This window comes from Nannobrachium achirus (genome assembly GCF_963921795.1).
Source record: "Nannobrachium achirus genome assembly, chromosome: 10".
NCBI classification, from domain to species: Eukaryota; Metazoa; Chordata; class Actinopteri; order Myctophiformes; family Myctophidae; genus Nannobrachium; species Nannobrachium achirus.
Genome location: NC_137819.1, coordinates 42,337,307 through 42,362,979, shown reverse-complemented (window position 1 = coordinate 42,362,979; position 25,673 = coordinate 42,337,307). Strand labels below are relative to the sequence as shown.

The following is a 25,673-nucleotide window of genomic DNA, read 5'->3' as shown; positions in this document are numbered from 1 at the left end:
CTCATTTTTCACAACATAAACAGCCTTTTCAGTGCCGTGTGTGCTGCTGCTGCCCCCAAAACAGAGGTTATGGGACATGCGAGGACACATTCTTCTCCCCCTCAGGGAATTTGCCACCATTTTGTCCTTAACCGGTTTCACCTGTCCAGGTGAACTAGACCACAACATTAAAAGGGTCAGTCACTCTTTAGTAAACTGAAAAATCTTTTTTGTGATCAAGATCAGGATACCAGCTTTATCCAATCTGGAGAGAGAAAGCATACAGCAGTTAAGTGGTGATTCAAAGAATTAGTGCAGACAAAATTGGAGCCTTTGAAATGACCTTTGTGGGGTTCTTTCTCCTGATCGTTTAAAATTGGTATCCCAACCTGAAAATGTACCATTTACAGCAGAGCTTAGGAGATGGGGAGACCCCCGGTTTGAACCAACTACTAATTACTGAATTCTTTCCCCCTTTTAACAAAAACATAGGCTATCACATTACACACCCCAGTAATCCAATCCTCCCCTTCCTCATGCTTCATTCAGTAATAGGTGAGCCTGGCCAGCCAGCATCAACTTTAATATATACATTATATTAATATAGATTTATTTCCGGATTTAAAATCCTGTCAAGTATGGAATAAAATACTCTACACATACTACACCACTACTAAGGATTTTTGTCATGAGACCAATCAAGTAGTCTACACTAGGGCTAACCTCGCCTCACCAGGCTTTCCCCTGAGAGAAAGCCTGGTCTTCGTTTACTAAACGGGCCGTTTGATCCGGTCGGGAGCGGAAGAGCTCCTACGTTTTTCTGTAGTCCAAAACGGACTACACTTTGGCCGGAAACAACGACCGGAAACAGTTTCAACCCAGTTTAGCGCATGCGCAAGTAGTTAGCGCATGCGCAAGTACGGGTTCAAACTGTTTCCGGTCGTTGTTTCCGGCCAAAGTGTAGTCCGTTTTGGACTACAGAAAAACGTAGGAGCTCTTCCGCTCCCGACCGGATCAAAAGCCCGAAATTGGAAGCCAGCCCAGGCTACACTAGGGCATAATTACTGGCCTGTCATCTAAAGTGTAATGAATTGAGTTATCGATTTAAAGATGTCAGCTTCCAAACTACATAAACAGCACAGTGACATTGTGCCATGGAATATCTTCCCACCTCTGACTCTAAGAATAGCTCATGGTTGTCACGTTGTAATGCACATACACATTAGTAAAACACTGCGGTTGATATAATTTAGAAATTACACCCAAGAACATTAGCTGTCAACAGTCTTAACCAATGCATCTTTTTCCAATGTGTTTGAGGCAGTCACACAAATTACAACCCTTTATACATAGCATGCAAACACAAAATAAAGCACTCCACTCGAGACAACGGTGAAATTTTGAAAGATTTTTTTGTTCAGTTTTGTTTCAAAATAAATCACACAATTGTTTAGAGACAATCTACAACAGGAGTTACAAAAAATAGTTGCCCAGGCAATAAGCATACACAGGTTTCTGTTAACTATACACATATGGTTACAGGTGTGCTCGTAGTAAATATACACAAGGCTGCTTTCCAAATGTACACCGCGCCGTGGCGGGCTGCCTCGCACCCAAAAAAGGACATTGACAGTATGATACAGCACTTACAGCACTAGAGAAATGCCAAAAAACACAAAAAAGGCTCCTCTGTACAATGTTCTTTTTTTTTTTTTTTTTTTACTTTTTTCCCACCCCTTCTGAAAAGAGCGCAACTTCATCAAAATGTGGAGTGCAGGGGGGTTGGGGGAGGGTTCCCCAACCTGAGGCGAGGGGGGGACAATTTCTCCAAGCGCCATCCCCCCTACCCCCCTGACACGCACACACCTATGTACGCACTTTGCAAGAAGGGTAAAACCATTCTTCTTATAAAAGAACTAAAAACAAAAAAGAGGAGAGAAAATAAATTTATAAACACAAGCCAAACAAAGCGTCAATGAGGAGGAGACATCACAAACTCTATGGCTTGATTTGTACCTGGTTGCGTGTCGCTGTCATGAGCCAGAAAAAAAAGACGATCTACAAGCTTGCAAAAAATGTTGCAAGCTTGTGGATAGGCTCTTTTTTCCCCCGGCACACAACACCAGCTCGCAACCAAACAGAAACCAAGCTTAACGTAACATACGTGTTCTATCGGGGGAGTCGCCAGGAGAAAAATAATAATAATAATCATCAACCTCTCTTAATTTAAGCCGCGACGAGAAAGATAAAACCGAGCATGGCGGATCTTTGTACAAGTACTACGCTGTATAGAAAGGGCATTTTCAAAACCAAAAAAAGAAAAACAAAAATTGATATTACAATTTACAATATACAACAACTCATATGTCACAACCAAGGAGGTGAGAATATACACTGAAATGCACAGGGTTCTGTTTTTTTTTTTTTTAAGATTTTTTTTTTAGTTTTTTACCCTCCGAGTGAAGTTTTTTTTTAAGCCTTTTTTTTTCTTCTCATACCAAAAAACGGTGGTAAAGCACTTTTACATTACAAGGGTTTACAAATGTACAATTATACAGTCAGAAGTATGTGGTCACTACTAGGATACATTATAGATACAGATTCAACATCAAAAACCAGAAAAAACTACAAAGTTTTATATATATATTTATATATATATGCAAAGGTCTACACCAAGTATACACTTTATATTTATAGAAGCAAGACCAGAAAACTAATCTCCCATGCTAAATGATCTGTCTGCTGGTTAGCCGATGGCGTGCGCAATATGTGTGTGTGTGTGTGTGTGTGTGTGTGTGCGTTTGTCTATGATTCCATGACGTGGGAACAAATTAAATAACTCTTTCCTCAATCTCATAGTGGTAGATAACTCCGGCAAGAGAGGGGGCAGGCCTTCGGATCATCATGTGTACAATATGTATGTGTGTACTTGTGTTGTGTGCAGCAGTAGCAAAAAAGTGAAATGGTTTTTCTAAGTTTATTCAAAACGACGAAAAATGACAAAAAAAGTGTCAGTGGAAGGAGACGAGTGGAGGGGAGCGAGAATCAAACGTCTCTCAATCCCTCCCTCCGCTCCTCCCTTGCCCTTCGACTCCAACGGGTGTCGGCTAAAACTCAACCAAAAGGCTGCCTGTTTTTTGCGAGGGTTTTTTTAAGGTTGTCGAGACAGGCTCCTCCCAGGGTAGGGTCAGGGGAAAGGTCTGCCGAGTGGAGGTTGGGGTACAGGGTCAAGTCTTCAGAGGGGGGGACAGGGTTTTTTGTCGACATAAGTGTTGGGAGGGTATATAAGGGTGGCAGGTTGAGGGGGGTATACTGTATACATTTGTATATAAATATATATACAGCATTTGGGTAGTAGACATGATTTCATTGGGGGCTATTGTTGGGTAATAAGTTTCTTTTTTACATGATGCCGTTGGGAGGGCCGCACAGGGGCCCCAGGTCAACACCGTTCTTCATGTAGTACTTCTCCAGCTTGGCCAGGATGTGCTTGCCATAGGTATACTTCCTAAGCGTGGAGATGTGAGGTCGGATCTGGGGGGTCGAGGGAAGAGAAGAGAGAAATGGTTATGAAAAACTGTCGGGCACGTTGTTTCACTTGGGTTACTCTTCAATTCCCATCCACACGCTAGCCTTGGGGAGCCCAAAACAAAACATCTGTAAAGATTATGCTTCCTTATTGATCCTTGTGGGGGGGAGACGGGTCGATAAGGATACAGACACAAACTAAGCGGAACAAAGATGTTAGGACCAGTCACCAGTACAGAGGATAAGTACACCAAGTCTTGAAGGCAGAGGCAAAGATCGAACCTTGAATCTCGAACTCTGCTATGAGCGGGCTAGTGTTGATTTTGACAGCAACATGTTTTAGTCATATAAAATTAAACTTATGTTAGTTGCGACTGTGGCTTGCAGTTTACTATCAGAACCGTCACAGCTTGCCCGTACACTTTTGTAAGGTCTATGGCAGGGGTCCTCAAATACAAATCTTGAAGGTCCAGAAATATTTTTTTGAAACAGGTCCGGGTCCGGAAAAAAAAGGCGAAGGCGAAATAAGGCGGATACATTTATACAGTATGTACTGTATGTATGTATGTTTATTATAATCCTTAGAATTGTTTATTTTAATTATTATTATTATTATTTGGAACTTTGGAAATCTCAGTTGGAACTGTTACCCCTGCTACCCGATGCTGGATAAGCGGTTGAAGATGGATGGATGGATGAATGGATAATTATTTATGCATGTAGAGTAGGCTACATTATTTACATTTATTGTGTAGCAATAAAACACTGGCTTATAGTTTAATTATTGGAAACTCAAGAGCATAAATGCAATATTAGGCTTGTCGTTCAGAATGGAAAATAAAGTGAAACTAAGCGTGAGGGGGAGAGGATTACTTGACATTCAGTTGACACACGTACTGCACAAGCCAGACTGTGCTGGTTGCCTATGTCAAATGGCCAGTCAAATCAGGGTCAACGAGTCATAGTTATTAACCTAACACAGCCTAGGATAGCTGGCAATAATATGCGACGACACATCACATTGTTAAAGACGCATGATCATGCATCGCGAGTTTCGCGACCATTTCTTGTCTAATGCAAGCAGTTGGAGCCTTACATCGTGGATATTAATGTGTTGCTGTTGTCCTCTCCAATTGAACAGCCAAAGGTAGAAGATCGCTAAGTTATTAATCCAGTGGGAGCAATGGTTTCCAAGAGGTTTTAGCAACTTTTTCAGGCAGCGAGCGGCATGAGTGTGTGGAGAGGGGAGGGGAGGGGTGAGCAGCATGGAGAGCACACTGCTTCGGAGGGAAGGAAAACCTTTGATCTACAAGCCCACAGCACGTTGCACCCGCGACGCTTTGTGGGCTTGCAAATTGGCGTAGGGGTGTGTCTTGTGAGCCTGTGTATGTGTTTGAGCGAATGAGCACATACACACCCACGCACACACAAACACAAATCACACAGTCAGTCCGATCGTCAGATACAACTGTGCGGAGATTTCTCAGAAATGTGCCGCGGTCCGGACGGAGGTGCGCCTGGGTCCGGACATGGACCGCGGTCCGCCTATTGAGGACCCCTGGTCTATGGGTTTGCCGCTCTGACGTCACTGTGATGTCAGGGGAACCACTAACAGAATGGGTTTGCCGCTCTGACTTCACTGTGATGTCAGGGGATCCACACTAACAGAATCCCTTTTATGCCCATATATGGAGTTCCCTGATGTCATCAATATTAAGCCCATATCTAACAGGACTTCATATGGGAATGCCCATATATGGAGGCCACATAGGCCACATACCACACTAACAGAATCCATATATGGCCAAGACAGCCCATATCTGTGTGGCTGGTTCTACAGACATCTCCATCTTTTTAGGCCGTGACCCCCAAAATAAACATATTTGAACTGGGGAGTTCTTGGGATTGTAGGTATTACATTTAATGTGACTCGTTTCGCAGATAAATATTGTGAAAATAGCAGATCTACATGCTCACAACGCCTCGCGTTTTGCGAGGCGTTGTGAGCATGTAGATCGGCTATTTTCACAATGTTCGCCTCTTGCTTACTAAGTATTTGACAGTTTGGCCAGTCCTGCGAGGCGTTGTGAGCATGTAGATCGGCTATTTTCACAATGTTCGCCTCTTGCTTACTAAGTATTTGACAGTTTGGCCAGTCCTGCGAGGCGTTCTGAGCATGTAGATCGGCTATTTTCACAATGTTCGCCTCTTGCTTACTAAGTATTTGACAGTTTGGCCAGTCCTGTCGAATATTCGACTATTCGAATACTTTGAGGTCGAATAATTAGAATACTAAAAGTCACTATTCGTGAATGCCCTATCGTGTACTATCAATAAAGGCAGAAAAGCCCCCCAGAAATCCCCCGCCCCCCTGTGCCCACCTTGTGCATGACGATCTTGCGCTGGGTGGGCTCCGCCACGTCGATCATCTTCTGCACCACATAGTTGGCGTACTGGTCCTTCATCATGGTGTATAAGGCACTGTGGGGGCCCTCCGTCAGGCTGCACACCTCGTCTATCAGGAGCGCCCGCTCCGCCCGAGACGCGTGCGTCACACACTTCTCTACCACGTTACTGCGGGTCACAGTGGGACAAGACAAGTCAACGCTGGAGTTTGTAGATCGGCTATTTTCAAACGATTGTTATACATTTGAAAACTTGAAATGGGACATTCTGCATAATGAGTACTTTCCCCTTTTGGTTCTTTAAGTACATTTTGATACCAATACTGTACTTCTACTCAAGTAAATACAGACCTGCCAACCCTGGGAATTCTTTTTGAGTACTCATGCGCGGGCACAAAGTCGCGCCCGCAGCGCCCGCGGTGCAAATTTTGCAGTTTTCCCGCACAAAACAGCGTATATTTTGGGGGGTCCCACGCGCCTTTTCGGGTGGGACCTTTACAGTTATGTTAACGAAATTTCACACCAGAAAGGTAGCACATTGCATGTCTTGACTTACAGGCAAGATGTTATAACAACCTTTTAAATAAGAATGCCATTTGGTCCTGAGAAAAAGTAGGCTAGCATTACCAGGCAATACAATAATCTTGCATTGGCAATACTGTTGACAAATCTTTAATAAAATATACTAGTAACTGCACTTGCTTGCTTGAGTTAGTTAACAATAGACTAGCAAAACAGTCTATCACCAGTGACTTTATGAATGAACAATTGAACATACATCAATATAATCATGTTGTTCAAATTGCAAAATAGCTTTTCATTGTCAAGTAGGCTATTTACATAAACCTGTGTCTTTGTTAATTGAGCAGCCTAAATAAATCCACATTTCTGTGCATGATTTGCATGAAGATGAAAGTATTCAACTCATGTAGGTTTCTATTCCATCCATTAATTGATATATAGGCTTACTACATTGTGTATAGATCACATACAGCCTAGTCTGTATATTCATTCATATAGGCTGCAGGCTACTCATTGTTGATAGACCATTAATCATGTCTTCATATATTCACAGGTGATACATAATTTGTTCACTGTTAATGTTTTTGACAGTACACATAGGCCTAATTCATTCATTCATACTCGAGTTAAAGTGGAACAGGCAGCCCAGCATTTTATCCAATCATGGCCAATGTATGCTTCAGTTTATTGTACTAAGAACTGGGTCACACGTTTTGACATTTTCCGACTGGTTGCTCGTTGCAACACCGTCGTATGACGAAGTATAACTCCAGGCGGACCGCACTCCGCAGCCGCTCGTTTTGTTTCAGCGTTTTTTCACCAGCGTCGCCAGATAGGGTTAGGTTAGGCATAGTACGAGATTTCACCAATTCTCACCATCGTGGCTGCTATGACATGTGAATTCACCTAAGAGGAGGATTTTAAAAGTTTATTATTACCTGTTAGACTCGTTGGCAGCACTAAGGGGCGAACAGTCGCTGTGCATTGACTCGCACGACACCACGGCCCTTCTCCGTATCATCTTCTTTATACATTAATCTGATTAATATCGCCGTTATGTATCCGATCGATAACTCGTCGGCGTCGCTGTGAGATGCGTGCATGCTGAACTAAACCAAGACCAAAACAAACAAACTCCGTCCGCCAATCGGTTACATTCTTCTTCTGTCGACAAAACGAGCATCGCTTCCGTTCTAGTGCTCCCCAGCGCCATGCGCCCCATTCACACACCATTCATGTGGTGCCTGGGAGGAACTACACGGCATGGAGCAAAAATGTTTGCCTCGCTTTGAGCCACAACACAATGGAGAATGTGTTATGCTACCATCCCCCGATAATGCGTAGCCGCTAGAGGAGTTTGCGTACCTGCGTACAGAGACTAAAAATGCGTGCTTACTACGCAAAATGCGTACAGGTTGGCAGGTCTGTAAATATTGAATTCCAGAATTTTACTTGCAACAGTATTTCTGCTTTGTCACATTTACTTTATATTTGAGTACTTTTCCCACCACAAATTCTTACCTGGCAAACTTATGCTGGCTGAGTCCCAGCACGTTGCCTCTGATCTCGGCCACAATCTTACTTTTGTCCTCGGCCCGGCCGTGCTCCAACACGTGCTGGATCACGTAATTGCCGTACTGGTCCTGTAGGCGCACACACAAATACACACACACACACACACACACACACACACACACACACACACACACACACAGATGACGACAACAACCACAAATCCGTGTTCATTTAGTTGACTAAGATTTTGATATTTAGTCAACTAAGACTAGACTAAACTAAACAATTTCAAAGGACGAAGAATAAGTCTAAATGTTGTGTTACACAAAAAGACTAAGACCAAATCTTTGCTATCAAAATTAACACTGCATTAAGTCTAAGACGAAAAGACTACGATTTTGATATTTAGTCGACTCAGACAATTTCAGAAGACTAAAACTAAATGTGTTTTATGACTTGTGACTAAATGCCTCAGATATCAATGCAAGGAGTCAAGTACAAAGTTAAACGAGTAGTTCACCCCCAGACAAAAAATACCAAAAATCTTGTCTTAAGAATGCGACAATACAAAAGAATATTATTGAACTCAAGTCTCCATGGTGTGAGTAATCAATAGCTTCTTCTATTGATTACGACACTACTCCTTTAAATAATGTGATGAATTTGGGAGAACTTGTTCTTTAACTGCATTTGCCCCCATGAATTGATCTTTTTTCCCCACGTTTGTTTACTTTTATTGTTTCTTTATTTTAATTTGTTTTAGATTTCACTTTTGTCCTCATTGACATTACTATGCGCGTTTTTCCTGTGTTGTTGTCGTTTTATTTATCATCATTGTGTTGTTCCTGAGGATTCCCTTGAAAAGAGATGATGCATCTCAAGGGGGTTTCCTTTAATACAATCTTGAAAAGATGGGGGGGAAAAGAGAATACAAAAATAAACTTTGACTAATTGAGTGTGTGTGTGTGTGTGAGTGTGTGTGTGTGTGTGTGTGTGTGTGTGTGTGTGTGTGTGTGTGTGTGTGTGTGTGTGTGTGTGTGTGTGTGTGTGTGTGTGTGTGTGTGAGAGAGAGAGACACAGAGAGAGATTGTTACCTGCACCAACTGTTCTGTGTGCTGGTGGAGTTCCTCTAGTATAGGCAGGGTTTGTTCTGGAAGGCAGTGTTCTAGAATGCGTTGGATGACTCTGCAGCCGTAGGGGTGTGTGGAGAGGGCAAACACCTGCAACACACCGTGCGACACAAGTTAAAACATCTCAAGGTACTGATGCCAACTAAAATGGACTCGCTTCAAGTACTTTCAACCTGGCGTCCCTATTTTGGGGCATGTCATTCAGAGGAGGAGGGGTGCGGTGGAGGGCTGCTCCCCTAGTTGTGAACCGCACGCGCGCCCTCACATGCATGAGCATGCACGAGCGTACCCCTCAGTGTGCGTCTCCCTCGCATATCGATTAAAAAACAACCATTCACACCTCTTACAAGAGCTGCCGAGCGTTAACAGCGTGCATTAACATAGGAATGACCCTTGCTGGATGCATACCAATGGTCCATTGTGCACTGTAGGTGTCTGCATACTATCAAATGTTCTGAAGCAGTCCAAAGAGAACGTTTGCATGTCAGTGGCTGATGGATTCATGAATTAAATTACGGAAGTGAAGTCTGCAAGGTAAATACATATGACAAAAACTAGTATAGCGTATAGCCAGTATGCAAGTACACAGAATACAATTCGATATATATTGAGGGTTAATAAATAGGTCTACATATTAAAGAGGCGATCGGTCACGTGCGCCTGCCTGTGTTCACATGCGCGTGACATGGCGCTAAACTAGTCAACACAAAAATCACAGTATACCCTTGTATTTTGGGAGAAGCGAAACATTTCCAGTATATACAGTATAGAGTGGGGAGGTCCACTCCAAAACATCAAGTTATTTGCTTGCTGTGCTACGTCAACACAGCAGTCTTATCCCCCAAAGGCACAACAATACCAGGTGTGCTTTGAGCTCCGCAAACAAATCTGAGCTGTTGTTTGAGAAGCTGCCTGCTATGGACAATGCATGAAAAAATAACCATAGCAGTGGATAAGAATGCAGCCCTATAGTCTTGTCTTTTGTTTCTTTTTGTTTTACCTTTGCTTGTTTCTGGAAATCCTATTTCAATTAAAGAAAAAGTGAAAAGGAGAAGCTGCCTCCTATGTGTGTGAACAGGGGCACTGTCACACACACAAAGAACAACAACATCACACACAAATTAAAGGTGGTGGCCACTGGCCAGACCTCCCACCAGGCATGGAAACCGATGCACTCTCCCTTTTTTTACATTGTTACAAAAGGAAAAACACACAGACACAGCCTGACTAACACTTCATGCTAATGTGACATTTCGCCGGTGGTGAGAAGATGGCTGCCACCACTGTGCTGAGACTGCTGTATCCATGGCAACCCAGTCCCATCCGTGGGAGGGGAGGACTAGAGATGGTGTAATGTAAGGACTGGGGGACGAGGGACGGGGGGGTTAGAATTATTGAATGCTTTAACCAGTGAAAACAGCGCGGCACCGAGTGCCGTGCTGCGAGCTTGTAGATCTGCTATTTTTTGAAAAAGTTGTGAAAATGTGTGCAAATCTTTGACTATATGTATTTTCAAAGCGTACGTTTGTAACTCAAATTTTGCTTCTGGGGGGTCCCTGGAACTAAATATTTTGAGATGCGGGTCCGTGGCCAAATACATATCATTTTGGGGGTCCTTCACATGAAAAGGTTTGAGAACCACTGACATAGTAGTCTCTGAAGAACAGACTAACTGAGCTTAGGTTAAGTGAAAGGGACCTTTTCTTTGACGATGGCCGGCCAGATTGCTGACATAGAAACATAGGTTAAATCTTAGAAGGATTCAAAAGACACTTATAGAATCGGGTCAAAATTCTAATTTTCACGATATTTCAATAGTTAAAGCATAAAATAATGATACACAATAATGTGTACCCTAGCTGATCTAATCTACAAGCTTCACAATGCGGTGTGTGGTGAGCATGTAAGCTTCACAATGCGGCGAGTTGTGAGCATGTAGATCTGCTATTTTCAAAGAGATCTTGAATATATTTTTTATACGGTTTTAACATAAAAAATCGTATGGGATCCAACCTGCATGAATTGATTAGTAGCAAGAGGCATTTTGTTACCGTTAAATCATTTCATAAAATATAAAAAGTGAACGTTTTTAGTGCAGGTTCTAAGGTGGTCTACTAGCAAAATTGATTTGTAGCAAGAGGCATTTTGTTACTGTTAAATCATTTAATAAAATATAAAAGGTGAAAGTGTTTAGTGCAGATTCTAAGGTGGTCTAGTAGCAACGTGTACAAGAAATGTAAGCTGTTCGCTCCATTGGTTTGCGAGATTAGCTGTGGACAAAGACGCGGTGGCAGGCCTCTTACAGAATCACTTGGAAAAAGAGAAAGGCAAGCACTCATCAGTGGAACAGTTCACAGTTCACATGTATTGTGTGCACGGTTCTGGCCCGTCAGAACTGGTAGACATGTCATGCTACATTATGGTATTGTTGTAATGCGTTTTTTAAATGTATTTTTGTTGTTTTGACCTTCATGGTTTTGACCCACAAGTGGAAAATGATGTACTTTGTGACAAGCGCTTTGTGCATGGCACCTAGGTCACCTTTATAAGTGACACCTCAAGTCTGATTAGTTTATTCACGCTGAGGAAGGCTGTTGGCTGAAATCGTCCGTGAGTGATCTGCTGCTGCTGCTGGGGCTACTCAATAAATAAGAGTTCCTAAAAAGGACCAAGTGAGTGCTGGTGATCTTTTCTAGGGGCCTCTTACAGAGCCACACTGTTAATAAGTGTGTGTCTAAAAGATTGTCATGCCAACCCTTGAAGGAGACAGAGATGGAGTGTGGAAAACATTTTCCAGGGATGGTTGGTGGAGAAAGGGGGGGTACCTTACCTGTCCCTTGAAGGCGTCTATGATGAAGTGCAGGGCATGTGGCTGGACACACTCGATACACTTCTGCACCACGTGATTCCCATTCTGGTCCTTCACACACTTCAACACATGGCCGTCCAGCTCACGCACCATCTCACTCTGTGGGCGGGCAGGCAAGGCAGGCGAAGAGAGAGAGAGAGAGAGAGAGAGAGAGAGAGAGAGAGAGAGAGAGTTGAAACGCTTTGTTAGCACTGGGAGTCAAATACTGCCTGGAAGCATTTCCCTTCATTTTTCATGGCAGCTCATAAACTCTGACAAACAACTTCTGGGCGCTTTCGACAGCCCGGGAGAAATGTACCCAGGTCCTCTCAGGATAGACGGATTGATTTCCTTTCACACACACCTTTACCTTCGCTGAGAAAAAAAAAGTGTTGAGTGCGAACAAAATTATTTCCAGGAGATATCGATTTGAATAAAATTAATAATAAAAGACTACTGCAGGAGCTGGAGAGCAGGCAGCCGTGGTTCATTGCCGCTACTAACGGGACACGTGCAGGGAAAGAATAACCGCTACGGCGTGAGCCGAGAGGCACATTAAACCCTAATGGTGCCAAAAGGCGTGAGGGACACGCCGTTCTAAAGAGAATGGTTTTTTGCGATGCATAGCACGACCTCATGGGTAGAGGGATCTGTTGAGATACATCGAGGTATTTTTGGGGTGATTAATGATTTTTATTGCTTTTCAGTTTTGTTACATTTAGCTTGCCTTCCATCATTCAATACAGGTTGATAATAATTTCACAATTTTACTGCCAATACAATTTCATAAGCCAGTTTGAGATCAAATGAAGGGGGTGGAGGAATTGATTATGGAGTCTGAATTTAAAGGATAAAGATGGGAGGGTGGAGATTTTGACTGATCAAAGGGAGGGCGGTAAAACACACACGCTTGTAATACTACTTGTGAGGGCCATCCAGCGCATGTACAGTATTCATTTCTCAACCTTAACATCCATTCTCAACCATGGCGTCCCTAATTTTGGGCATGTAATTACAAGCAGCACACTAAAAATACCAAACCTATGAACCTATGAATATGTGGTGAGCTCGCAGATCAGGCTATTTTTGCAGTGTGATACAATGGTGCGACTTTTGTATGAAACAGCGCTTAACACTAGCTGCCAAGGCTTTTTCCTATTGGTGCCTAACACGTGTGGGAACGTGTTAGGCACTCCAGTTGTTAAAGGTATAGTTCACCCCTATAGTTTCCCCCTAACGATTACTCACCTCATGAGACTTCAATTCGTGGATATTTGTGTTTTTTTTTGTCGCATTCCTACGCCAATAATTTGAGGAGACGCTTTGTGTCTCTATAGGGAAAGCAAGAAGGCTCTTTGTGTCTCCATAGGGAACTACTGCTGGTTATCAAATTCTTGGCTTAGGAATGTGACAAAAACTATCCGTGAATTCTCCATGTCTCCATGGAAGGAGTAATAAATAGGAAAAATATTTTTTTTTGGGGTGAATAGGCCTTAAGGACAAGACACAAGCAAACATTTTCCACATTGTCGATGTTGAGTGGAAACCTAACACGTCCAAAAAGAATCCTGAAAAACTTCAGGATTCAAATTCAAGAATAGCACAAGTAGCAGAACTACAAGCTCAAAACGTGTTCCGAGCTTGCATATCTGCAGCCTTTTAGTAACGACTGTAGTATGATCAAGTAGGGCGTTAATTTACACAAAGAAAAACGCACCTGTGCGAAGTGAGCGGTTTAAACACGACACACATGCATATCTCCTTATATGGGCCGTTCTGTCCGTGACATCAGTTACTTTGTGTGTATGAGCACAGTGCAATTTGTTTTGGCTAATATTTACGTCTGACACACACACAAAGTGAAACGTAGGAGCAGTTTGCACCGCTCAAAAAGTTACAATATAGAGATATGAGGTTTCTGTCCGACAGCAACGATATAAAAAACATCAGGCTTAAAATAGGCCTGTAGGACATGTGAATAGAAAAGGAAGACAAGACACACACAGTGCGGTGGGAAAGGGGAGCTGTACTCACGATGACCTGCTGGTCGGAGGGGATGAACTCCAGGGCTTTCTGGATGACCCTGCAGCCGTACATCTGCAGCGCCAGGGACAGCACATGGCCTCGGATACGCTCCGCTAGAGCCAGCTTCTGGTCCAGGCTGCCAAACTATAGCACACAACATAAGCCCTGCGGTAAATCCCCCTAATCCATATCAACACACTGCACAACACCAAAATCTATTGTCTCCTCGTGAAAAATCTGTAGTGTAGTATTAAAAGAAATAACAAAATAAAATACAGGGAATGCTATGGAATTATGTGAGGTGTTTTCAAAGATGTGGCTTTAGTTCACCTCCGGTGAAAATAACCAGTGGCTTCTTTAAAGATTACATGGTAGTTGATAGCAGAGGTGGACAATAAGGACAAAAGAATATATAATAATACTAGTAAGACGTCTCAGGGCGACATGCGACCTTCTTGGCCATCTGGTCAGTGATGTATATCGGACCAGTAACCCATATATGGAGACCCCTGGTACCCATATATGGAGATCCATGTACTGGATATGGTACATCCCTTTTATGCCCATACATGGAGATCAGTGTCTGAACCAGCCACACAGATATGGCATTCCCATATGAAGTTAGAAATGGGCTTAATATTGATGACATCAGGGATCTCCATGTATGGGCATAAAAGGGATTCTTAGAGTGGTTCCCATGACATCACAACATACAATCCCTTTTATGCCCATACATGGAGATCCCTATCTGAACCAGCCACACAGATCTGGGCCATGGTCTTGGCCATCTGGGCAGTGATTCTGGGGAATACCCATATATGGACTTTTACATAAGTGAATAAAGAATAACATATATTTACAGTATGTATAAGCACTTGAGCACTTCCAAACCGGCATCCCTATTTTGGGCATGTATGTTCATTTAGGTAAAATATTTCAAAACATTTCCATAATTCTACAAGCTTCGATTGAGTTTTGGACATTGTTTTTCTTTATTATAGAACAGGTAGTTCCGACGAACCAATCTGATAGCCACCGGCCCGCTAAAAATGTACATAAAATATCTTAATTACAACGTGTTTTTTTCTCTCACTTCAGCCCTGCCTACAGAACTCGCCTGTCGGCTCGTTCCTGCAGCAATGCTGGCGTGACGATAATCATGATAATACACATCCTCTCGTGTAATATCGCTAAAATAACACATGCTAGGAAGGGTGGATGGCGACGAACTAGATACCAGAATAAAGTTTACTTTGAGCAGCAATCAACACATCCACAGCCATTTCCTTCTGCCTTTCCGTTAGGGACAGTTGAAATTTATATTTTTGGGGTCAATAGATTTTTTTTCGTATTTTTTAAACGGAAACCGAGGCTCTGCCAGGCCGATTAATTAGCATACATTTAGGGTCTGGCCCGGTCTGAAAACGTTGGGTGGGGTTCGGGCAGAATTTGCTCTACCCCTTATATACACACACACACTCACACACCTCAAAGAACTTCTGGATGACATAGTTTCCAAAGACATCGACCATGAGCTGGTACGCCGCCTGCAGGATCTCGCTGAAGACGAGCTGGCGTTCGGCAGAGCTGGCCCGCTCCAACTTCAACTGGATAAACCTAGAGGCAACAGACAGGGAACACAGAGGCACAAACACTGTTTGTTCATTTTCCTCAAGGAAATTGGTTTGGTACCGCTTGTCTGACTTAAGTTCATCTGCTGTCAGACGCGCTTGCTTTTCCCATTCTGTTGTTGCGAGCACTTCAGCGACACAACATTGATTCGTGGCAAGAAAAAAAGAAAAAGAAATAGAAATAGAACGAAACAGAGTTTGAGGAAAAGTGTGGAGGAGTAGTGAACGACATGCACCCTCTGTCCCAGAATGCACCTTGGATGTACGATGGGACTGTAAATCCCATGAGGGGAAGGAGACAGAAACACGCGATGGAGCAGAACAACAAGCTGGATAAACCTATAGACCAAAAAACAGATGGGAAATAAAACGGAATGACAGAACGAACGAGGCAAAAGTGTGAGCAAGAGACAAGAAGCATGAGAAAGATGTCATCACAGAGAGAGAGAGAGAGAGAGAGAGAGAGAGAGAGAGAGAGAGAGAGAGAGAGAGAGAGAGAGCGAGAGAGAGAGAGAGAGAGAGAGAGAGGAGAGAAAGCAAGCCAAGCCAAGCGTGGGAAACCTTCCCATCTTTCAACATGCTGTGTTTTGAAGTGACTTAGGAAGAGTTCTAGAAATTAGGTAGAAAGTTGTTGTTAGGGAGAAGACAGGAGAGAGGGGAGACAGGAGAGCGAGCGAGAGAGAGAGAGAGATGGAGGGAGGAGAGGTGGGTGGATGTGGGTGAATGATTTACACAAAACAAGAGCGAATTACAAATAAGTAAGGTAAACACATACATCGAATGCAGGGAGACAGTGTAGTGTAGTGCTTCGGTAAACTAGGATCACTGGTAAACCAAGAACCTAGCAGCAGTCTAAACAACTACTATCAAAATAATCTGCACATTTAAACTATAGGATGGCAGGTCAACAATGAACATCCATCTAAAGTTTTACATTGTGGTCAAGAAAAACAAGCCACAAAAACATGAGCACATAATTGACTATGCTCTGATGAAGGCTCGTAGCCGAAACGCTTAAGCAAATGTGAGCTACGCGAGTAGCGTGTATCAAAACAACATCCCGCTTCCAGCAGTGGAAGCTTGTGATTGGCTGAACCGGAAGTAGGGAGTGCTCCGTTGTGTTCGCCTGGACCGTGCGGAGGTGCCGAGAGCTCACTTGTGTATAGGTTATAGGTAATATAATAGGCCTACATGCGATGTTTCATAACATATAACACAAGAAATAATCATTTCACACATTATAAACATTCTATATTTATAAGGTCAAGTATTCTACTTAATAATTGGGACTTACAAGAACCATTATCATAGTTATAGTAGACCTACATTTACAGTAGTTTAGCATTTTGGTTTGATAAGGTCGTGGGCAGAACAATTTGTCCTTGTTATTTGACTATTTTTACTTTAATTATAATTAAAGACACTTCATAGTGAATTAGTGATTATAATAAATAGGTTGTCATGATTGCTATTATAGCTAGATCAGATTGTGTTTATAATATAACGCCGGCGCGCCGCTGTCATCTCCACCGAAAACAAGCGCTCCGCCCTTGTAGGGTTGGGGACGGTAACCGCCGTACCGGGGTATACCGAGGTCTACCGCTGTGTCAGTGTGCTTACCGCGGTTCTATTTTTTATTGGAAAACAGGCAAGTTTTAAAGCGGGGGAGAAGCGAGGACCGCATGCGCTCCATGCCGCTCTGCTCTGGGCCGTGTACCACATGTTTGGAAGCCACATACGTCACTCGGAGACACAGAACTGCAAAGCCTGGTCAGGCAGCAGCGTCGTAGAGGAGTACAGAGCAGAGCAGCGTAAACTTTCTGTGATCCACACGACACAAGGATGTTAATACATACCTTGTGTTGTAGCAGTTTCTTTTTTATTCATACGGATTACTGGCGGAGCGCGTGGACTAAAACCGAAAATGAAACTATTTAACTTTTTCCACCGCGTCGCGCGTTGTGCCCCGTCCGGCGGCGCGTCGGCGATTTTATAATCTTTTCTGTCAAGTCTTGTAACTGAAACCTGTATATAGCAGCACTCAATCACTGCGATTTGAGAGTTGAGACGTGACGTAAGTTTACAGAATCACTGTACATGATCAGACTACCCGTCCTCTTCTGGTTTGTTCACACACAGCTGTTTGTGTCTGAAAAGCCCAAGTAGCTAGCCTACGTTACTATGGTAACCCGACAGTGCACAGATCTAAAAAGCTCAGAACGCGTTGCGGATGCGATGTGTTGTGAGCTTGTAGATCTGCTCCTTTCAAAGCCAGACCCGCTGTGCTGTACGGAGAAGTATAACTCGGGCAGTCAGGCTGTGGAGAGGCGACTTTTGGGAAGATGATTGCAATATTTTGGCTTATCGCCGAACCTTAATTAATAGATACGGGGGTGCAGTAATTACCGCAATACCGGCGGTAAATGGGAAGACGGTAATCGCGGTAACAAAATGTCGATACCGCCCCAGCCCTACACCCTTGTTCCATTGTTGGAACCGGGATGTTGTTTTGATACACGCATGTGAGTAAATGTGAGTACTTTGTCCTCCATTGATTTAAAGTTTTGGGGACTTATTCCAATTCCTATTTTTTTTTATATGTAATGGATATTGGGTCTAGAACTCCATTGAGAAAACCCATTGCTGATTCGCAACCTCTTTCTTATATAATTGACCAAGGTAAGTGTGCATGGTCATCATATAACTAGGTCAAGTACCAAGGTGGAGCCTGAAGAGGGATACAACCTGGCTTGCATCTGTGCGAGTGATGCAAGCCAGAGTAAAGGCAGATCAAAGGTGAGTGTGAGTGGAGTTAAGAGGACAGAGTGGAGGGAGAGAGAAGAAGGGGAACAGAGGGAGAATGTTTGGAATGTGCCAGACGAAATGTCATGGTGTATTACTGGTGCATTCCAGAGGAGAAGGTCTGCCCTCTCCGATTGTCAAGGCTGACATCCAAAGAGACCCAGAAGGCTGCTTGGTTACTATTACAGGGGCTGGAATAAACCTAGTCCCAGTCCCCCCCTACTGGACCATAGCAAGAGCCAAGGGCTGCAGCTGGTGGCAATGTATTCTCATGGATGAAAGCAAAAATAAAATCTCACAATTTAATCATTTTGTTTTTATACGAAATATCCGAGACCATTAAGATTTTGGAAGATGCTTCTGAACATATGACCACTTCAAATGCTCAAATACAGTGGTTCTAAACCTGTGGTCTGGGTACCACCAGTGGTCATTGAGGGGGTTCCAGGTGGTCCCCAGCTAAATGATGGAGAGTTGGTAACCAAATGGAATGAACCAAAATGTTAATTTGAACGGTTGTCTTCCATCTCTCCTATGGTACCACATCAATACAGCTCGGAATTGTGGACAAAAATATTATCCAACGAAAAACATATTCTTACGTTTTAGGTCTGTGAGGCTAAATCTCATCGAATGGTGGTCCCTGGCTCAAATGCCAAATAAATAATGGACCTTGATATGAAAAAAGGTTGAAAACAACTGCACTAATATACAAATGTCTCTGTCCGATGCAAACCTCATTACTTTTTTTGTGTGACGCTGTAGTATGATCAAGTATAGCATGATATAGTATAGCAATTTGGTGTGTGTGTACCTGCTGCCATGCTGGTCCTGGCTGAACTCCATGATGTGTCCGGCGATGTCCCTCAGCTGCAGGTTGGGGTAGCGGTTGTTCCTGAAGTCCTCCAGCAGGCGGCTGCGGCCCGACGGCATCACGTCCGACATGCCGTAGCGTAGCCGCGACGAGGGGAACAGCTGGCTGCTGGGGGAGAAGAGGGAGGAGCCGGAGCTGGCAGCACTACGGTACTTTGCCTCGGCGCCGGGCGCTGCCGAGATGAACCGCCCGCTGCCATTTGTCAGGCCTCCTGGTGGGCGGGAGGTGGGAATAAAGAAGAAGGTGAGAGGAAGCAGAAGATCGGACGCGGAAAAGACTTGACGGGGAAAAATCACCAGGCCCAGATGGTCTGCCTAATGAGTTATCTTTTTTGTACAGAAGAAAGCTGCCAACTTTTGCTTTTCTAACACGTCCACACACGTGATAACACAATTCCCACCCGTTATCACGTTCAGAGACGTGTTAACTGGTACTCAAGGCCACTGGTACACTCGGCCGCGGTAAGTGAGTGAGCAAAAAAACTAAAGTTTCCCATGATTCCTTGCGGAATACTACATCCGTGGACTTAATTTTTTTGTTCTCCGCGTGACAGAAAAGACAGGGCCTGATATCAAATGTAAATTTCGTCCTATGATAGAGTCCACTATCTTTGGTGCAGGTTTCATGGCTTTTGAGGGAACAACAGTGTGAAATTAAAAGATTTGTGTCCGAGATTAGTATCGATCGACACAAGGGGCTTATCACTGTCATCTTTAGACAAATCCACAGAGCACTGCCCTTAGCTGCGGTGCCACTTGAAACAACAGTTATCATCTGTGGATTTGTTTATACACCATATGTATACATGTATAGCGCTATGTACCCATGTGCAATTAAGTCATATAACAAAAGAGAAAGGTAGTTTAAGACACGTCAGGCCCATCAATGACGTTGCCCTTAGATTATTTTACTACCTAAAAGAAACTAGCAAGAGTCACCTTTCTCATGACTGAATGTCATAAATAAAGAAAAACAGCTTTTCGATTTACATATTTATTCAGTTTTCAGTGGTTACATGCCAACGGTTTGCACACAATCGTTTCATTGGTTAAGGCCGGGCTCCTTTCCTATCAAGCTGTGTACGCCTTTAAAAAAACAATGTTGCGTAATGTTAATGTTGTGAGATGGGTGAGGTGAGGCTCCCCTTGAAGGCCATCTGGCTGCTGGCCACCGGTCGATTAAAAGAGCCAATTAGTGCTTGTACCCGTCCTGCCGGCCTGTCGGCCAGGGATTAATGAACCAAACCAGGGGAGCGCTAAGCCATTTGTCTGCACTGGGAGGAAGGTTTTCAACTGTTTTCATTGTATTTTAGCATTCCCAAATTCAATTGAATCGGGTGCTCAGAGGGAAGGCAAAGTGTTTGACAAGACCATGAATGTTTTTTTTTTTCTTGATGGTCAGTGTGCCAACTGTGCCATATCAACATTAAGTTTAACCCATTAAGACCAGCGACCCATCTGTGTCACGTAACCACTTTAACCATATTTCTTTTTATACTTTGGCTATTCAAAAATAGCACATCTACAAGCTCATAGCACGGCACATAGTGCCACGCTATGAGCTTGTACATCTGCTATTTTTTTTTAAACATGACATTTGTGCAAATCTTTGAATATATATTCTTTTAAAGCGAACATTTTTAACTCAAACCGCGGTCAAATACATATAATTCTAGGGGGCCTTGACATTAAAAACTTTGAAGATAAAGAGTTAATTATGATTATGGTTAATTATGACATTTCCAACATACATTGGTTGTCCATAAATCTATCCTTTTTTCCTTCTTCTCAACTATTGTCTTTCACATCAGGACATTTTAATGATTAGTAACTCCTCCCCAGTCAGAGTTCAGAGTTTGAATGAATGTAGAATTATGTGCAGGGGCAGCAGATGTGAAGGGACTTGATTTAATTAAAAACATTTTTTTACTTTAATCCAAAAATCCCCTCTCACACTTATGCCAGTGTGCTAGTGATTGCCCTCCTTTGTGCCAATGTTCCCCGTGCCTACGGTTGCCTACCCGTGCAATAGAGATGAATCAAACTAATATGAATATTACAAAAAAATATATATCAATAGTTGCAGCCATAATGCAGGGTTCTTCAACAGGGCGTCCGGGACCCCTAGGGGGTCCTCAGAGTTACTACAGGGGGTCCTCCAAATCTTTCAATCCTTTTATATTAACAACTTGAACCCTAGTGTCCATATTCTGAGAACTGTAGCCAAAAATAGCAGATCTACAAGCTCAAAACGTCTCGGCTATTTTCGGCAAAGAGCTTTGGTGTAGAGGGGAAAAAAGACGACTAATTACAGAGTGAAAGGTCAAGTTTTTTAAGTATTGACGGCTCAAGTGGTTAAATATCTGAAAAAACAATTTGACATGAATCCAAAATACACTGATGATTGTGCTGTCAAACAACGGAACTATATATGGAATCTATGAACAGGTTGTGGGGGTCCCTGCTTCATCTCTCTCTTAACTAAGTATCAAACAAACAAGAGCAAGAGTTTTTTTCCCCCCTTTAGAACAGGTACACATTATGGAGTATCATTATTTTATGCTTTAACTATTGAAAAATAGCAGATATACAAGCTCAGCGCGCTACGAGCTTGTAGATCTGCTATTTATGAGAAATCGGGGAAAATTAGAATTTTGACCCGATTCTATAAGTTTTTTTCTAAGTTTTTTTTAAACGTATGTTTCTATGTCAGCAATCTGGCTAGCCATCGTCAAAGAAAAGGTCCTTTTCACTTAACTGGAGCTCAGTTAGTCTGTTCTTGAGAGACTACTATGTCAGTGGTTCTCAAACCTTTTTTCATGTGAAGGACCCCCAAAATGATATTTATTTGACCACGGACCCGCATCTCAAAAATATTTAGTTCCAGGGACCACCCAGAAGCAAAATTTGAGTTACAATCGTTCGCTTTGAAAATACATATTTTGAAAATACATATATTCAAAGAGATTTGCACACATTTTCACGACTTTTTCAAAAAATAGCAGATCTACAAGCTTGCAGCGCGGCACTCGGTGCCGCGCTGTGAGCTTGTAGATCTGCTATTTTTCCACTGGTTAAAGCATTCAATAATTCTAGGCCTAAATGGGTTAGGCCTAAAAATATATATATATAAGAAAGAACACGCCAACACGTACCGTACGTACCGAGGTTGAGGTTGGACGAGGAGCTGTGATTGGACAGGGAGGGCGGGGGTGTGAGGGAGTGCGAGGGCCCCTGGTTGGGTAGGGGCATGCCCACGGGGCCGGGGGAGGAGCTGAAGCCCAGCGTGCCGTTGTAGAAGCCGCCGTGGCCAATGGGTGTGAGGCTGGAGGGCGTGCGCTTGTACAGGTCACTGCTACCTGTCAGGGAGTCCCGTCTGGAGCCACTGCCACCGCTGGAGTTGGCCACTAGGGGGTGACACAAGTGCATAAGATTAAATAAAAGCTTTGTGTGTTTTCTCACTGAGAGGGGGAAGAATGGTGGTCCAGTGTTGCCATATCAGCTTATTATAAGCGTATTTGGGCTTCTTTTTCCTGTTTTGCAGGTATTTTTGGGGGCTTGTTTCTAAAGCGAGTTTTTTTGCTTTAATTGCTTATTTAGGCATGCTTATATGCTTCCTAAATGGTTCTCAAGCATTTTCATGCCATGGACCCCCCCGAATAATATGTATTGTACACGTATCCCCATCTGGGAACATTTTGTACCAGATTTGTGTAAGATTGTTTCAAAAGATATTTACAATATCTACAAGTTCATAACATGTCGTATCACAAACTTGTAGACGGGCAATTTTCAAATAGCTGATGTATGCGTATACTGTAGTATAGAGTGGTCAGGTAACCTTCTTTTGGGCTTGTTTTCATAGACCTTGTTGCTTATTTCTCTCGCAAAATACATCTGGCAACACTGACCGGGCGGACACAGTTAAACCATTCTTCACTGAAGAACAGCCCAACACTTCTCTTCTTCAATGCAAGAGATTGTTCCCACTTTGAAGTGATTTAGTAGGTTATTAGACATTTTGTCCCACAGCGTTTCGGTCAACAGTTGACAAGGTTACCCGCTTTGATAACTTCCACACACTCTCAATTAATCTCAGTCCGTTCCAATTTGACCAAACGCATTAAGCAGCAGACTACCGAGCTAATTGTATTCACCTGGCATTCCCAGGGGTTAAAGCAAAAAAAAATCCCGAGACGGAAATGTATTCCCCCCCCCCCCCCCCCCCCCCGCTTGAAAAGCGTCTTTTTTTATCGTTGCTGCCATGCTGCCATTTAACAGATACAACAGAAACAGGCTCCTGGTTCTCTCACCGTTTGACACGGTGACACCAGGACCTGAATGGCTTTCCCGTCAACCTTTTCATCCAGCCAAGCCCACCTCAATTTGTTTTTGACCGCACTGAGCACATCCGAGCCTTATTGTCGCTGCCTCCGCCCAGAACTCATGTGCAATTCCAAATAACGCGTCGCTGACTGAACCTATGCCACACGTGGGTAATGTTATGAGCGAAACACTGCGATGCAGTGGAGAAATCTCCGCCTATTGCCATGAACAGTGAACACCAATCATTCATGATACGTTGCTAATCGGTACCAATGAAACACCACCCCGAAGTATTTCATTAGCATCTGTATGGATCACTTTTGTGAGTGACAAATAAATCCCCTCGAATCTCTGATTTGCAAACATAACAAGTGTTCCGTTGCTTATAATGCAGAGAACGTAAGCAAACCATATAGACTGTAGAAAGCAAACGCGTATTGTCAATTACTGCTGCCCCCTGTAAACACATATTTAGATAGTATAGCCTACCTGCTGTTTACATGTAAAACTCCAGTGACTTCATCTTTTGACACTGCCATCCATACATTACAGAGAGAGCGACGTCTCATTCCTTTGCAGCATCCAGCTATTGGAATTCAGCGTAGGTCCAAAAAGTTTAACAAACTTCCAAACGGTGTACATCGTTTAAGCCACAGGAGCACTGTTTTCTATCATAAATATGAACTTTAGCCAAACTATTGCGGGTAATCCAAGTGATGTTTTGTTTATCCAACAGCATCGTCGCAGTTAGCTTACAGCAGCAACAAGTAGCTAGAGGCATTTCCTCTCAGTGTAGGGCGGATTTCAAAATAAGAGCCTAGCGTAATCTGATCAAGTCAAGTCAAGTCAACTGGTTTTATTTTGAAGTCTACTTACAGGAAATAGTTGGTCTAAATTAGAACTACATGACACACCAGCAAGTCTACGCACCACAGTAGTAACTGATGCTATTATAATTAGCGCAGCCGGTTCAGCTTTTTTTCTTTTTTTCCGAATCTTCTCTGATCTCATAAATAGCCCCTAGGGAATCCTCAAGACGGAAATCCGTCCCCAGGACGGAGAACTTTAACCCCTGCATTCCCCAGGTCCCTCGCTAGACACAGCTTAAGCACACCAGGACACCGGGTCACAAGGACACCTCCAGGCCAATACACCAGTAAGACTCCCTAATCGGTATTTTATGTGAGCTGCAGTGGAGGGGGTCCTCCACTGGGGGCGTCACCACTTTTGCATCCGTTCTGGAGCACGAGGAGTGGGTGGTCCCCGAGAATTCCCCGTGAGCTGCCCCGTTGGGGTGGTCATTTGGTCATTTTTTTCACATTTGGTCATTTTTTACACTTGGGGGTCCCCCAGGGAGCTGGGGGTCCCTGGGGCTCGGGGGGTCCTTGGAGGTTGTAGTTTGGCAGGCAAGGAGTGTGTGTGCAAAATGTGGCATGGATCGGGTCAACGGTTGCGGAGATATGAGCAGGGAAAAAGTGTGACGTGTGACCACATTTGGTCATTTTTTACATCTGGGGGTCCCCCAGGGACCTGGGGGTCCCTGGGGCTCCGGGGGTCCTTGGAGGTTGTAGTTTGGCAGTCAAGGAGTGTGTGTGCAAAATTTGGCATGGATGGGGGCAACGGTTGTGGAGATATGAGCAGGGCAAAAGTGTGACGGACGGACTGACTCACTCACTCACCCACGGACAGCCTGTGGAGGTTTTGGTAGTAAATGCGACCTACGGTCGCAACAATGGCCCTCATTTATGAGATAAAACGTAAGAAAACTGGGCGTAGTACGGTCATTTCCACGCAAAGTATAGAGGGTCTGAAGTGGTTAAACTGAAGTGATATTGATGAATTCCAAATTTTGTCAAAGAATTCCGCAGCGGATCGAAACATCAGTTATTTTGTAATAAAGAAGTACCTTTTACTTGCTTTGGTGTGCGGCCTCTACCTTTTTGAACTGAAGCCTCTTTAGACCAGCATGCACGATGTGCATATATATAGCCAAGTTTCCATCTAAGCATAAGTAGCCACATATTCATCAATAAAAAAATAAGTGTAGCCTACGGCGCAAAATATTGTATTTTATAAAAGGACTACATTG

The 25,673-nt window shown here is 43.4% G+C and overlaps 1 protein-coding gene across 3 annotated transcripts in view; it reads right to left on the bottom strand.

The window, feature by feature from the left end:
- Positions 1 to 1,403: 1,403 nt before the first annotated feature.
- pum1 (pumilio RNA-binding family member 1) overlaps positions 1,404 to 25,673 on the bottom strand; it is a 57,241-nt gene continuing 32,971 nt past the window's right edge. For 2 of the 3 annotated variants that reach the window (XM_080734433.1, XM_080734435.1), the window contains exons 15-23: positions 22,414 to 22,665; positions 19,200 to 19,470; positions 15,440 to 15,569; positions 13,962 to 14,096; positions 11,910 to 12,047; positions 9,044 to 9,169; positions 7,956 to 8,077; positions 5,889 to 6,081; positions 1,404 to 3,513 (exon numbers count right to left, since the gene is read on the bottom strand). In XM_080734433.1, coding sequence (XP_080590559.1) covers positions 3,382 to 3,513; positions 5,889 to 6,081; positions 7,956 to 8,077; positions 9,044 to 9,169; positions 11,910 to 12,047; positions 13,962 to 14,096; positions 15,440 to 15,569; positions 19,200 to 19,470; positions 22,414 to 22,665 — 1,499 coding nt within the window. In that variant the 3' untranslated portion in view covers positions 1,404 to 3,381. The remainder of the gene's footprint in view (positions 3,514 to 5,888; positions 6,082 to 7,955; positions 8,078 to 9,043; positions 9,170 to 11,909; positions 12,048 to 13,961; positions 14,097 to 15,439; positions 15,570 to 19,199; positions 19,471 to 22,413; positions 22,666 to 25,673) is intronic. The other variant, XM_080734434.1, reaches the window with a different exon arrangement.